This window comes from Pseudophryne corroboree, chromosome 3, assembly GCF_028390025.1.
Source record: "Pseudophryne corroboree isolate aPseCor3 chromosome 3, aPseCor3.hap2, whole genome shotgun sequence".
NCBI classification, from domain to species: domain Eukaryota; kingdom Metazoa; phylum Chordata; class Amphibia; order Anura; family Myobatrachidae; genus Pseudophryne; species Pseudophryne corroboree.
The window spans coordinates 587011823-587028100 of record NC_086446.1 but is presented as its reverse complement, the minus strand read 5'-3'; the positions used below and the strand labels follow the sequence as shown (position 1 = coordinate 587028100).

The 16278-nt window shown below is 41.8% G+C and overlaps 1 protein-coding gene across 1 annotated transcript in view; it reads left to right on the top strand.

Annotated features, from left to right (window-relative positions):
- The window catches only part of EIF4EBP2 (eukaryotic translation initiation factor 4E binding protein 2), a 57584-nt gene extending 42705 nt beyond the window's left edge, over window positions 1–14879 (top strand). The window contains exons 2-3 of the mRNA XM_063961452.1: window positions 7705–7881; window positions 10082–14879. Coding sequence (XP_063817522.1) covers window positions 7705–7881; window positions 10082–10113 — 209 coding nt within the window. The 3' untranslated portion in view covers window positions 10114–14879. The remainder of the gene's footprint in view (window positions 1–7704; window positions 7882–10081) is intronic.
- The last annotated feature ends 1399 nt before the right edge of the window (window positions 14880–16278 follow it).

Below are 16278 nucleotides of genomic sequence, written 5' to 3'. Positions count from 1 at the left end.
GGGAAGGTCAGGCATCGCAACCGACACAATTGGACTCTCCTTGTGGATTTGGGATTTTGAAGAACGCACAGTTCTTTGCGGTGCTTTTGCCAGCTTGAGTCTTTTCAGTTTTCTAGCGAGAGGCTGAGTGCTTCCATCATGTGAAGCTGAACCACTAGCCATGAACATAGGCCAGGGCCTCAGCCGTTCCTTGCCACTCCGTGTGGTAAATGGCATATTGGCAAGTTTACGCTTCTCCTCCGACAATTTTATTTTAGGTTTTGGAGTCCTTTTTTTACTGATATTTGGTGTTTTGGATTTGACATGCTCTGTACTATGACATTGGGCATCGGCCTTGGCAGACGACGTTGCTGGCATTTCATCGTCTCGGCCATGACTAGTGGCAGCAGCTTCAGCACGAGGTGGAAGTGGATCTTGATCTTTCCCTAATTTTGGAACCTCAACATTTTTGTTCTCCATATTTTAATAGGCACAACTAAAAGGAACCTCAGGTAAACAATGGAGATGGATGGATACTAGTATACTTATGGATGGACTGCCGAGTGCCGACACAGAGGTAGCTACAGCCGTGGACTACCGTACTGTGTCTGCTGCTAATATAGACTGGATGATTGATAATGAGATGAAATCAATATATATATATGTATGTATATATAATATCACTAGTACTGCAGCCGGACAGGTAGATAATATATTTATTAGGTAATGATGACTGATGACGGACCTGCTGGACACTGTCAGCTCAGCAGCACCGCAGACTGCTACAGTAAGCTACTATACTATACTAGTAGTATGTACAAAGAAGAAAGAAAAAAAAAAACCACGGGTAGGTGGTATACAATTATGGATGGACTGCCGAGTGCCGACACAGAGGTAGCTACAGCCGTGGACTAACGTACTGTGTCTGCTGCTAATATAGACTGGATGATTGATAATGAGATGAAATCAATATATATATATGTATGTATATATAATATCACTAGTACTGCAGCCGGACAGGTAGATAATATATTTATTAGGTAATGATGACTGATGACGGACCTGCTGGACACTGTCAGCTCAGCAGCACCGCAGACTGCTACAGTAAGCTACTATACTCTATAGTAGTATGTACAAAGAAGAAAGAAAAAAAAAACCACGGGTAGGTGGTATACAATTATGGATGGACTGCCGAGTGCCGACACAGAGGTAGCTACAGCCGTGGACTAACGTACTGTGTCTGCTGCTAATATAGAGTCTAGACTGGATGATAAATTATTGATAATGAGATGAAATCAATATAATATCACTAGTACTGCAGCCGGACAGGTACTATATATATTTATTATGTAATGACTGATGACGGACCTGCTGGACACTGTCAGGTCAGCACAGCACCGCAGACTGCTACAGTAAGCTACTATAGTAGTATGTATAAAGAAGAATGAAAAAAAAAAAACCACGGGTAGGTGGTATACAATAATATATATATTAAAATATATATATATATATATATATATATATATATATATATATATATATATATATATATATATTTTTTTTAAACTGGTGGTGATTGATTATTAAACTGGTGGTCACTTCAGGTCACGTTGCAACTTGCAACTAGTACTCCGAGGCCTAAGCAGACAATCACAAAATATATTATTATACTGGTGGTCAGTGTGGTCACAACAATGGCAGTGTGGCACTGACTCTGGCAGCAAAAGTGTGCACTGTACGTTATATGTACTCCTGAGTCCTGCTCTCAGACTCTAACTGCTCCCCACTGTCAGTGTCTCCCCCACAAGTCAGATAATACACTTACAGTCACACTATCTATTATCTAATCTAGTATAAAATATCACTTCAGCAGCAAGTAGTATAGTAGTATACAGTATAGTAGTACTCCTCCTAATAATGCTCCCCAAAATACTGTGTCTCTCTCTTCTCTAAACGGAGAGGACGCCAGCCACGTCCTCTCCCTATGACTCTCAATGCACGTGTGAAAATGGCGGCGACGCGCGGCTCCTTATATAGAATCCGAGTCTCGCGATAGAATCCGAGCCTCGCGAGAATCCGACAGCGTGATGACGACGTTCGGGCGCGCTCGGGTTAGCCGAGCAAGGCGGGAAGATCCGAGCCTGCTTGGACCCGTGTAAAAAACCTGAAGTTCGGATTCAGAGGAACCGAACCCGCTCATCTCTAATAAATACCTCATAAATAAGGCTGGCATATCTGTACAGTGCCCTGGCACTGGTCGCGAACCCCCGCCAGGATAAACATGTAAAAATAAGCGGGAAGAAGCGCGCCATGTTGGGGGCGGGGCTTCTTCCTCCAGGCTCACTCGGCGCCATTTCCTCCCCCAAGCAGCAGTGCTGGTCCTTCCTCACAGCGGCAAGTACCAGGGGCTATAAAACGAGGGAGGGCAGATTATTTACATACATATTATAGCGCTGCAGCTCTGTGACACTTGAGGGTGTTTTTCAGACCTGCACTTTGGCGCTGGGGTGTGAGCTGGCTCCTTTCCTTTTGTTCCCTCACAGGCTTTCTTTTGGGTGCTGTTCGGGAGACAACATGTCTGAGGCAGAATTTTCCTCTCAGGGGGATAATTTATTGGGGACACCAAATGTTTTGGGGGTCCTGTCGGCACCGCCGACTGCTGATTGGTTAACTGCTTTAAATGCTAATGTTACTCTATTAAATCAAAAGTTTACTAAATCTGACTTAACTGCAGATTTGGAAGAGATCAGTAGATGACTCTTTATTACAAGGGTCACTAAAACGTGGTGTTGACCAATTAGATGATACAGATACCGACACGGACTCTGATACCGGTGCCGATTATGCTGATTCTAGATTAGATCCTAAATTGGCAAAGAGTATTGAATATATGATTGTGGCTGTCAAAGACATATTACGTATTGACGAGGACCCCTTTACACCAGAAACGAGGGTCCTTATTTACAAAGAAAAGAGACGCTCGTTTTTTTTTCCTCCTTGTTTTGAACTAAATGACCTTTTTGATGGCATTTGGAATACACCTGATAAGAAATGTCTCATTCCTAATAGGATTAAGGTGGCATACCCCTTTCCCGCAGCGGATAGGGATAAGTGGGAAATACCACCCACAGTAGACCAAGCCCTAGCACGCTTGTCTAAACAGGTAGCGCTCCCTGCGGCTCAGTCGACGACTCTTAAGGAGCCGGCTGATCGTAAGCAGGAGGCTACTTTAAAAGCTATTTTTACTACCACGGGGACACAGCTTAGACCGCTTATTGCGTCGGCGTGGGTTAGTAGCACCATTGAAAAATGGGCTGAAAGTTTATCTGCGGATTTAGATACTCTGAATAGGTGATAGCATCCTAGTGGCGCTTGGTTATATTAGGGCTGCGTATTTGAAAGAGGCTGCAAGAGATGCTGGCCTCCTGGGGGCTAAGGCTAATGCTATGTCAATTGCGGCTAGGCGTGCGCTATGGACTTATCGATGGAATGCTGACGCTGATTCCAAGAAAAATATGGAGTCCCTTCCCTTTAAGAGTGGGGAACGGTTTGGTGACGGCCTTACTGATTTAGTATCAGCGGCCACAGCGGGTAAATCTACTTATTTACCTAATGCTCCTGCGCAACAGAAGAAACCGCACTATCAAATGCAGTACTTTCGGCCCAATAAATATAGAAAAGGCCGAGGTAACTTCTTCCTCGCTACCAGAGGTAGAGGAAGGGGCAAGAGAACTCCCGCCTCCTCGAGTTCACAAGAGCAGAAGTCCTCCCCGGCTTCCGCCAAATCCACCGCATGACGCCTGGTCTCCCTTACAGGAGACCGCATCGGTGGGGGCACGTCTAAGGCTTTTCAGTCAGGTTTTGGTTCGCTCTGACCTGGACCCTTGGGTGTTACAAATTGTGACCCAAGGGTACAAACTGGAATTCCAAGACGTTCCCCCTCGCCGTTTTTTCAAATCACCCTTACCAGCTTCGCTTCCAGACAGAGTTCTAGTCTGTGGAGCAATACAAAAATTATGTCAAAATCAGGTTGTGATCCCGGTCCCCCGGGCGCAACAAGGGGAAAGGTTTTATTCAAGCCTATTTGTAGTGCCGCAGCCGGGTGGCTCGGTACGACCAATCCTCAGCCTAAAATCTCTAAATTTTTTCCTGAAGAAATTCAAGATGGAGTCTCTCCGAGCGGTGATCTCCAGCCTGGAGGAGGGGGAATTCATGGTGTCTTTGGACATAAAGGATGCCTACCTTCATGTTCCCATTTATCCCCCTCATCAGAGTTATCTCCGGTTTGCAATCCAGGATACTCATTACCAATTTCAGACGTTGCCGTTTGGCCTGGCCACGGCTCCGAGGATTTTCACAAAAGTCATGGTAGAAATAATGGTTCTCCTCAGAAAAAGAAGAGTTACAATTATCCCGTACTCGGACGATCTCCTGATAAAGGCGAGGTCCAAGGAAAAACTGGTACAGGACATTGCACTGTCTCTGTTGCTTCTACAACAGCACGGCTGGCTCTTGAACCTGCCGAAATCACACTTAATTCCAACAACCCGGTTGGCATTTTTGGGTATGATTCTGGACACGGTCCAGCTGAGAGTGTTCCTCCCTCCGGAGAAAGCACTGGAAATTCAGAGTTTGGTAAAACTCATTCTGAAACCACCAACTGTCTCCATTCATCAATGCATCTGATTGCTGGGGAAGATGGTGGCGGCATACGAGGCCCTCCAATTTGGGAGGTTCCATGCCAGAGTGTTTCAGTGGGACCTGTTGGACAAATGGTCCGGATCCCACCTTCATATGCACCGGACGATAGTTCTATCCCCCAACACCGGATCTCACTCCTGTGGTGGCTACACAGCTCTCACCTCTTAGAAGGACGCAGATTCGGGATCCAAGACTGGATCCTAGTGACCATGGATGCAAGTCTCCGGGGTTGGGGAGCAGTCACACAAGGGGTGACCTTTCAAGGAAGATGGTCAAGTCAGGAAACTCTTCTGCACATAAACGTGCTGGAGTTGAGGGCCATTTACAACGGCCTTCTACAAGCGGAGCATCTTCGAAACCGGCCTGTCCTGATCCAATCGGACAATATGACAGCAGTAGCGTACATAAACCGCCAAGGCGGCACAAAGAGCAGAACAGCAATGGCAGAAGCCACAAGGATTCTTCGCTGGGCAGAGACTTGGCTTATGCGCTCTGTCGGCAATTTTCCTTCCGGGAGTGGACAACTGGGAAGCAGACTTCCTCAGCAGACACGATCTACATCCAGGAGAGTGGAGCCTCCATCAGGAGGTCTTCTCCCTACTAACAAATCTATGGGGGGTTCCCCACATAGACATGATGGCATCCCGCCACAACAAAAAACTACTAAAGTATTGTTCCCGGTCCAGGGACCCTCAGGCGGCGGCAGTGGATGCACTGACGTCACCTTGGGTGTATCCGTCGGTGTACGTTTTCCCCTCCGCTTCCTCTCATTCCAAAGGTTCTGAGAATCCTAAGAAAATCACAGATTCCAGCGCTCCTTGTAGTTCCAGACTGGCCAAGGAGAATTTGGTACCCGGATCTTCAGGAGTTGTTAGTCGAAGATCCATGGCCTCTTCCTCTTCGCGAGGATCTGCTGCGGCAGGGGCCGTTCGTCTATCAAGACTTACAGCGGCTACGTTTGACGGCATGGCGGTTGAACGCCAGATTTTAGCCCGTAAGGGTATTCCCGATGAAGTCATCCCCACTCTTATCCTTGCTAGGAAGGGTGTGACGTCGAAACACTATCACCGTATTTGGAGGAAATATATTTCCTGGTGCGAGTCCAAGAAAGCTCCAGTGGAGAAGTTTGACCTTTGGACGTTTTTCTCCATTTTCTACAAAATGGAGTGGATGCGGGCCTTAAATTAGGCTCCATAAAAGTGCAGATTTATGCTTTGTCAATTTTCTTTCAGAAACAATTGGCCTCACTTCCTGAGGTACAGACCTTTGTAAAAGGGGTCCTGCACATCCAACCTCCTTTTGTGCCACCTGTGGCACCTTGGGATCTTAATGTGGTTTTGACATTCCTAAAATCACATTGGTTTGAACCTTTAAGTAAAGTGGAGTTGAAATTCCTCACTTGGAAGGTTGTCATTTTGTTAGCATTGGCATCCGCAAGGCGGGTGTCTGAATTGGCGGCCTTGTCTCACAAGAGCCCTTATTTGATCTTCCATGGAGATAGGGCAGAATTGAGAACTCTGCAACAATTTCTGCCAAAGGTGGTTTCCTCTTTTCATATTAACCAACCTATTGTGGTGCCAGTGGCTACTGGCACTTTGGCTGAGGAAAAGTCTCTGGATGTCGTCAGAGCTTTGAAAATTTACGTTGCTAGAATGGCTCCAGTTAAAAAAAACAGAGTCTCTGTTTGTGCTATATGCTCCCAATAAACTTGGGTATCCTGCTTCCAAGCAGACCATTGCCCGCTGGATGTGTCACACGATTCAGCAGGCTCATTCCACTGCAAGTTTGCCGTTACCTAAATCGGTAAAAGTCCATTCCACTAGGAAGGTGGGCTCGTCCTGGGCAGCTGCCCGGGGTGTCTCGGCATTACAACTTTGCCGTGCTGCTACTTGGTCGGGGTCAAACACGTTTGCTAAGTTTTACAAGTTTGATACCTTGGCCGATGAAGACCTAAAGTTTGGTCAATCGGTGCTGCAGAGTCATCCGCACTCTCCCGCCCGTTATAGAGCTTTGGTATAATCCCATGGTTTCTAACATCCTCAAGGACGTAATAGAAAACAGGATTTTAATACCTACCGGTAAATCCTTTTCTATAAGTCCGTAGAGGATGTTGGGCGCCCGCCCCAGTGCGTACTGTATCTGCAGTTTAGTTCTGGTTACACACAGGTTGTGTTATGGTTTCTTCAGCTTGTTGCTGAATTTTGTTCATGTCCGTTGGCATGTGTTCAGTTGAATGCCATGTTATTCGGCATGTTTATGGCGTGAGCTGGTATGATGCTCACCTTGTTAATTCCTTTCCTCAAAATGTCCATCTCTCCTGGCACAGTTCCAAACTGAGTCTGGGTAGGGCTATAGAGGGAGGAGCCAGGTCACGCCCCCTTTGAAAGTCTTAAAGTGCCCATGTCTCCTGCGGATCCGTCTATATCCCATGGTTCTTTTGGTGTCCCCAACATCCTCTACGGACTTATAGAAAAGGATTTACCGGTAGGTATTAAAATCCTATTTTAATTCCCAAATTAGTGGGAATTGATATGTGGCTGAATGTTTTTATGGATTTAGTTAATCTCTCATTTGTTGCTTTCCTATCAATTGAAATAACTCCTGTAATGGGTGGTCTTCAGTATGCCGACTGACGGGATCCCGGCGCACAGTATACCGGCGCCGGAACCCCGACAGCCGGCATACCGACACTTATTCTCCCTCGTGGGGGTCCACGACCCCCCTGGAGGGAGAATAAAATAGCGTGGCGCGCCACCGTGCCCGCAGCGAGGCGAGCGCAGCGAGGCGAGCGCAGCGAGCCCGCAAGGGGCTCATTTGCGCTTGCCACACTGTCGCTAAGCCGGCGGTCGGGCTCCCGGCGCCGGTATGCTGGTCGCCGGGAGCTCGACCGCCGGCATACCATACTGAACCCCCTGTAATACCAGCCAAGGAAATCGGGAACATGCAAGCACTACATCTTAATGGGATAGATCAGTAATGTGATGTAAAACAAGCATTTATTAAAAAAAATAAAAATTTCTCTAGGTACCCGGATCATTTATGATCGCAAGTTTCTGTTGGATCGTCGCAACTCTCCCCTGGCTCAGACTCCTCCCCGCCGCCTGCCAGACATCCCTGGGGTGACCAGCCCTAGTACAGTTGTAGAAGAGACTAAAATAGCAACAAACAATTTGAACAACCATGACAGGAAGACAGCTGTTGGTAAGATGTACCAAATTTCTGTTTTCATTTTGTATTTTTTTTCTGGGATTTCAAGAAACCACTAGCTGAGAGGGTTACAAAATGTTGAGTAGAAGCAAATATGGAACAGACAGAAGTGGTAACCATAAGTAATGGAGGAGGCCTTATTTAGTCAATCCTGGAGGTGTAGGGTGACCAACAATAAAAGTAATGTAGAAAGTGGTGGCTGATTAAAAAAATAAAGTGTATGATAGCTCTGCCACTATTTCTGGGGAGTTTAATGTATTTTTATCTCGCAACTTTCCATAAAATCTTTGCCTTTTCTTTTGCACTTCTTCCTTCTGTTCAGTGCATATAATTTGTAGCGGTGACGTATAAATATCTGATAATATAAAGCAATGAATGATGATGAAGTGGTAGGCTAGTTAGAAGAGGCAATGTATTCAGTAGAGTTTCTATTGTGTACAACCCATCAGACATGTCAAATTGAAACAGTGAATGGGGACTATGCGTACTGGCTCACTTGGCCACACTAGCTGTAAGTGAACACTCGCTTTATATTTTCCTTTATTGCATTTGTAATGTGAGCTATTGTAAATGACTCCCGATTTTAAGTAGAAACCTAAATATCAGAACAGTATGTAGTTACTATGTCGACATTAGGAGCATATGAGAGTTAGGATTGGGCTGCTGATGGGGTAATATAGTGACGCTGACATGACTGTCAGCACTCTCTGAACATAAACGTGTTATACTACATTCATCAGCACTGCTAGTTCAAGTAATCTATGGCAGTGAATCGCTAACTTGATTTGGACGACATTTAATATTCTGACTTGGCTGTAATATCCTAAGTAATCAGTGTTCCAAAAAGGCAACTTGTACAAGTGGTTCGATAATGCAAAGCTACGTCCACTAGGTCAACCCTAGTGCTTGAAAAGAGAAGTTATTTGTTTATAAGCATTCTAGAGTGAGAGTTTTCTTATAGTTCAATAAAAAGGCAGAATAAAATTGAATACTCTCAAAAATAAAGGACATACAGTAAATGAAGATAAAGGAGAGACTTGTAATTGTTCACACAACAGTCCAAAAATAAAATTAGAATTTGTGGCTGCAGAAGTACCTTCAGATCACACACACCAGGTCCCACCACACTTGTAATGAATAGGGAAAAAGGGGGATATCTTCTGCACCAGTCAGTGGTAGATTAGCATTGCATCAGTTGTATGATATAGATTCCCCACTTTTCCTATGTATTGTATTTTAATTTACAATTATACATTGAGGGTGCTGCCATAGACAATAAAGTAGACCGTAACATAAAACAAAGAAAGATTATCTTGGTTGGTGCACTGTAGAGAGAAATAAGGTTATATTAAAAATTAACTTTTAATAGTGATGTGATGTGAAAAATGTGGAAAAAATATAAAACAATTAAAGATATCATCAATGGGTTCACTGTGTGTTTATTTACTCTGTTTTGTATTATTTGTCAGTTTGTTAAAATTTCATGGGACCCAACACACTGACCAATAATACAAAACAGAGTAAATAAACACAGTGAACCCACCACACTTCTACATGACAGAGGAGACAATTAATTGCCCAAACTGAATGCACTAGTACATAAGGAAAAGGTAATAATCACGGATAGCGACAACATAAGTATTATTTGCTATAAAACTCTAAAAATATCAGTGACATTCTGGGCTCCTAACCAAGAGTTGGCATTAGTGTGTATAATGACTCCCAACAAAACTTTCTGTAATAAGTCCAGTTAAGTGATAACACAGTTCCAATTGTAGTTTAGTTTTAGTCCTCCATAGATGATCCCTGGACCTTCACAAGTGAAAATGAAGAATAGTGGCATGGGAAGTGTAAAAGTGAAGGCCAAATTGACATACATGCACTTAACTAGTAATTTGGGGATGGAAAACACGTCTAATGTGCATAAATTAGGTATGTAGTGTATAGTGGGTTCTGGAAAATTGTTGTCTTCCACTGTCTATTGTGCAGCTTCTTGAAATTACAGATGAACCAAGTGCAGGGATGCATGATGTGAATTCTCTCAGGTCCTAGGGCAGTGTTGGTTTTAGGAATCACTCATTCATTAATGGTTTTAAGTCATGTTCTACCATTATTTTAAAATCTGAATGTTGCCTTATTTCTGTTTTTTCATTTGAAATATTAAGTATATTTTTCTGTATTCTCTATTCTCCAGGTGATGATTCTCAATTTGAAATGGATATCTAATCCTCAGCACTCTCGGCAAGCGCTCACAAAATCTGCGTGTACCTGACTTGGCCAGTTGGATCATTTAATGACAAATCTGTCAATGGCGCAAACTTGCCTATAGAAACCTGTCCTTCCAGGTGCCAAAGGTCAACGCAACTAGGCTTCTGGGGTTTTTTTGTGGGTTTCCCCCCCCCCCCCCTCTTTATTTCTTCCCCCTGGTTAATACCACCCTGACATTAAAGTGTGAGGTGGTGAAGGAAATGGAGACTGATTTTCAAGGGCTTGATGTTGGCAAGTGGTAACAGTTTTCCAATTTGTACCGTAACTTTGGAAATACATATAAATGATGGGTGGTAGAAAATGTACAACTTTATTATTTGTATTCTCCCTTTTTTTTTTTTTTTCTTCTTCTCCTTTCCCTTTTAAATATAAATCCTGCTAAATAATGGCGAAGGTGCTCGGGCCGTAGTTGGTATGATCATTTGAAATCTTTTGGCTTGAATCCCTGTTCGATACTCTGGATCTTTTCAACAACAAAAAGAATAGTCTTTTGGTGCATAATGAACCCCAGTGTCTTCTCGCTTTTGGCCTAGTTAGCACTTGCTTTCTCTTCTAGACCCTCTGGAGATGCCAGCTGTTCAGTCTTACACTAGGCCCCTATCCAATGCAGTGTATGTATGCTGCCTGTTGTAGAAATGCATTTCTTTGGACTGATGGATTTTTGTAGGTTAAATCAATCAATGTCCATATTTGATTTAGTAGGGACTGAGTTTATAACAATCAAATAAGATTTCTGCTTTATTTCCTCCAAAAAAAAAAAAAAAAAGTGTTTTGTTTTAAATTCTATCAATCAAGATATGGACTTAAAGGGAAGGTAATTTTTAAAACCTTTCACCCTTCTAAGCAACAGAATTAGTTGTCACAATGATAGTGGGTTTTTTTGGGATTTTTTTTCCCCCAATTGTTTTGTGTTCTGTCCGGTGATGCCATTTTAAATCCATGTACATCTGGCTATCTCTTGTTTTCTGCCATGGCACTTCTCAAAGAAAATTGATTTTGAGCATCAATTCTGAATTCACCTGTGTAAAGGAAAAGTGTTCCTGAATGGGTCACAACATGTACTGAAAAAAAAAACTATTAAAATCAAGCTAGTAAAATGTGGAAGAGAACATTTTGACAATTTTTGTATCTGGTCTGTATGTAAGTTTATTTAGTTACATGTTTGGCATAACCTTAATCCATTTTCTAAACTGATCACCAAAGTGTCCAACTTGAAAAAAAAAATAAAAAATAGAGCTTACATTAAAGCAAATGTATTGGCCAAACATGATCAAATTTTAGTTGTTTTTGTGGACTAAAATGATCATTCGGTGCTAATAAAATTTCCACCAAATCCAAATGCTACTTTGAATTGCTGTTCCAACTGAAATAAGTTTTTAAGTGTTCCTTTTTTTTTTTTATATATATATATATATATATATATATATATATATATATATATATATTTATATATATATATATATAAAATGTCCTCCACCAACCCCTTCAACTTAATGCAATCCAAATGGAGGACAAGCTTTATTGTTTTTGTTTTGTTTTTTTTTTTGTCATTTCCCCCCCCCCCCCCCCCCCTCTATTTCCTAATCTAAAGGTTCTGTTCTTAAGTAGTGTTTTATGGGGTAGTATGCAAATAATAATGTAGCTGCATGGACAAGAATGCTATGACATATACAATATACTGCCCCAATTATAATTTGTAGTACTCCAGTTATTTTCCTCCTTTTGGAGCAAGCCTTTTCATGGGATATTTTAAATAGGAGAATTTATAAATAAAATAATATTAAAATGCAACCAAACCCCTGGGGCCGGATGTAATTGTGTCCCAGTTGGTTGCGGCTGAACTCTGATGTTTCTTTAAAGCGGCAATCATTTACATGGTTTTGCCTTGTAAATGATTGCTGCTTAAAAAAAGCCATCAGAGTTCTGCTGGCAACCCGCATCCCCGCCCAACTCGAACGGCATTACATCCGGCCCCTGATGTATTTAGCTTGGATTGCTTCTTGATGAATGTAGAAATCAGATAAAGGTCTTTAACTAGTATGCTATGAAATATAGCAGTTTCGTTTGTTTTCTTTAAAAAAAAAATGTGAAAAATTCTATACTGCTGTCAAACAAAGAAAAAGTTATCACCTAGTGTGTATTTGTATACTGATCTATACAAACCCACATAATATGCTGCCGATTGCTGAAGCAAAGGCTTGGATGATTTACAGCTTTTTACAGTTCACTTTACTTTATGTGGGAATGTCCTGTTTATTAGTATTTCTTAATTTGGTAGTCTTGATTTTCTTTGGTTGCAAATTATACATAAGGGGGTGACGTAAGTCTGGCATTAGAGCTTTTGTTTTACTGTAGTAAAGCTAAAAGGAAAACTACACCTAGATACATTTTTCAGTAACAAATGTCTCACATTTGACAGAACAATGTATCTGCGTAAGCAGTGATCTCGTGGCTGCAATTTTTCTACACAAGGATATGTTAAGCTATTGAAATACAAACAGTATGCTGCATTTAAGACTTTATGCATACATGTATGGTGGGTTTTGTTTTTTTACAATTGTATATGCTGTGATATATAGGTTTGTATGTAACATCCAAATCACTCAAAAAATTATATTTACATTTGTTTTAACATATGTAATAATGGATAATTGGACTTATTTCTTTGTTCCTCCGATGTTGTTTTGCTGCAGATAGCAAGACATTAAGGCCCACACTGGCAATAGACAAACTGTTAATTTTATATATGCTTATTTAAGAACAAAATGTTGGCAGCGAGCAAGAAAGGAGGACGAAAGTGCAGTACCCAAAGATAAGTGTTCTATGGAAACACATTTCAAAACGGTTTAAATTGTTTTTTTTATATATATATATATATATATATATATATATATATATATATATATATATATATATATATATATATAAATAAATATATATTTTGCACTCGCAGATTGTATTTCCACAATCACTGGGGTGCAATATGCAGAGCCCCCTCTGATCCAGACAAGGTCCCACAAGGGACCCTGTAATTATGTGAGGTTGGATTAACGATCACTTTTTTCTATATGGTGGTGTTAGAGGGGGTACCATTTTTTTAATGTTCTTTAAGATCAAATACACAGGGCTATTGTGTATTGCCTCTCCGTGTAGCAAATAAAGGAGTTCTCTCCATTGAATTCCCACATTACCCAGAGCCAGATTGTGTTATACATCTAAATGCAGCTGCTGCAGCCCACAGTGCAGGAGTACTCAATTTATCCAGTTTGCTTTTCAAAGGCTGCAGGTAGATCCGGTTTCAGGGCTTTTTCCCACCTATTCAATTAAACCCTGTTTTTTGCGCTAAAAAAAAAAAAAAAATTCTGACCTATGTGTGTTTGCAATAATGGCCACAAAAATGGGACTAAGTATCTGGATTTTTTTATTTTTTATCCCGACTGCCTTAGGCAGGTTTACCGCTGCTAATAGGATCGTCGGGGGGCCATCCTATTAGCCCCAATGCTGGCATTTATCGGTCCCAGATCCCATGTGTTACTGCACGATAACGGATTGGGGCTAATTTTATACCTCCCAAAGTGAGAATTTCTAAAATCATGGTCTCTAATATAAAAGCGTAAAGGTTTGTGAGAAACAAAAATGACTGTCTACAGCAAGATAAGGTACTTGGGGCACAAATATGACAAAACAAAACCATACTAGCTGATAGTTTGACTATTACTCTTATGTATTGAGTGACTATTCATTTAACCCTCCTGTCTGTGTGTGACCCTTTCCATCAATATCGTTAAGGGCTGCAAAATATGGAGGCTGTAATAGCTGGTTATGACCTTATGCAGCTTTGTTTGTATAACTCAGGTATAAAGAAAACAGCCTTGATCAGCCAGACTAGTATACATTTCTTGATTTCTTGTACATAGCTGCTGTATTCTGTTATACAGTATACAGAATTTTACACACTTCTGTAAAGTTCTGTGAAGTTTTTTTTTTTTCGTTTTTTTTCTGAGTGATATTTACACTATTCACCACTCTCTGTGAGCAATTTAAAGGGAACATTCACTTTGGTAACACTTGTTTAATTGATAAATATGTCCAGACAATCGTATTTTCGTAGGTTTCATTTTGAGCATTTAATGGTTTTCCAAAAAAGTTTTGAGGGTCTTACAGTGCGCCTTTCACAATTATGATTGAAGAGTAAAAGGAACTGTATTTGAAAAATAGCAAGTTCCTCAGTCCCAGCCGACTGATTTTAACATCAGTATCAAAGTACTTGTCTGTACACAATTCTAGCCACTGGTTCTCTTATATACAGGTCTGCACAAGTCAATAAGGCAAAACATTTAATGTTTGTGTTGGTAAGGGGTTATTAAAGCCTTAAAATGATATGCTGGCAAATGTTACTGTCTGGTCATTTTATATTTCATTGAAAACAAATGTTCTGAAAGTGAGCATCTTAAAAGTGCACCTATCAACGAGACACGGTGAAAGCAGCCATTTTGTGAGGATAAGCTGTTTGTGAGAATGACGTTCTGTGCAAACAACTAATGTAATTTAACTGGCCACTGATAATGGGGCAAGGTTGTGGATTTTTGCTATTGGTGAAGTAGCCTGCAGGGGTCAGCAACTGACTATGATTAGGGTTTTCTTTGTATGAGAAGCTAGTGAGCACTTTGCAAAATTGACCTTTACCACAAACCTTGTAAATTAAAATCTCAATTGTTCTGAAAGAGCTGTTTTATGTCTTTTATTTAAAATCAGTTTGCCTCTGACTTCAAAGGTTTTTATCCCCATCTTTTTTTCCTTTTGTACTTAATAGCTTTATTGTGCAAACTGTGTCACACACAGAATACTGTTTACTTAGCATCTTTAAGTCATCCATGTGGGATAATGTTTTCTCCAATCTCAATTCTCCAAGACACACCATCCATAAAAAATGACACGCTTTAATCTACTTGAATTTTTTCAAGGTGGATTTTTTTTTTATTATTAATTATGTGTCGGTCTTTAAAATAGGTGTAAGTATGGTGTGTTTCAGGGGGCTTTAAAACATGTGTAGAGATGTAATTGCCTTGAGACCAGTGTTTCCCAACTCCAGTCCTCAGGGACCCCTAACAGTGCATGTTTTACAGATATCCTAGTTGGTTCATAGGTGTATTCATTCCTCTGGCACATTTTAAACCATCCACAAGTGGAGCAAATTATTTAATTTGCAATACCAAGGAGAGATGTAAAACATGCATTGTTAGGGGTTCCTGAGGACTGGAGTTGGGAAACACTGCTTTAGACTATTTCTTCACAAAGCATTTTATAATCCTATTAATGGGGTCTCTCCACCCTAATCCAGTCCTTGGACCACACTAAGGCTGGGTACAGGCTTACTCAAGTCTAATCCAGTGACGACCTACCAGTTAGACATTGGTGGATTATGTTTGCTCTTAAAACCTCGGTTTTCGTCCAATCCAGGTTATTTTGGCTTGTCAAAAGATTTTTAAACCGTATGAAAAATCGGGAGACCCAATCACCAGACCAATATAGAAGTGTGTACATGCCTGCAACTGGTTTGTCTAATTCACAGGTTCTCAAACTCGGTCCTCAGGACCCCACACGGTGCATGTTTTGCAGGTCTCCTCACAGATTCCCAAGTGAAAAAATTAGCTCCACCTGTGAACCTTTTTTGTGTCAGTGAGAAATTAATACACCTGTGCTCCTGCTGGGTTAACTGCAAAACATGCACTGTGTGGGGGGGTCCTGAGCACCCCACACAGTGTGGTCCAGCAAGGACATACTGAGAACATACTGTGTGACCCAAGGGCTGGATTTGAGAAGCTTTTCCTAGTACCCCTTTTCCACTGTCACTACTTGGGTTATTGCCATGATAACCCAGGAGCTGCTCAGTGGAAAAGGGTTAACCTAGGGCCAGTGACCTGGGTATCTTGCAGGGTTGGTTCCCAGATGGACACAGGTCGTGGTTCCTTCTAGAAAATGTAGAGGGCAGGGCGCCGGACAGCGGGGGCACATGCGTGTGCACGCGTCCGAAAAGGGGGCATGGCCATGAAACGTCATTAAGTGGGCGGTGAGGCCCGCAGACGTTATTACAGGGGGCCTGGGCGGCCGGTGGCGTCACTG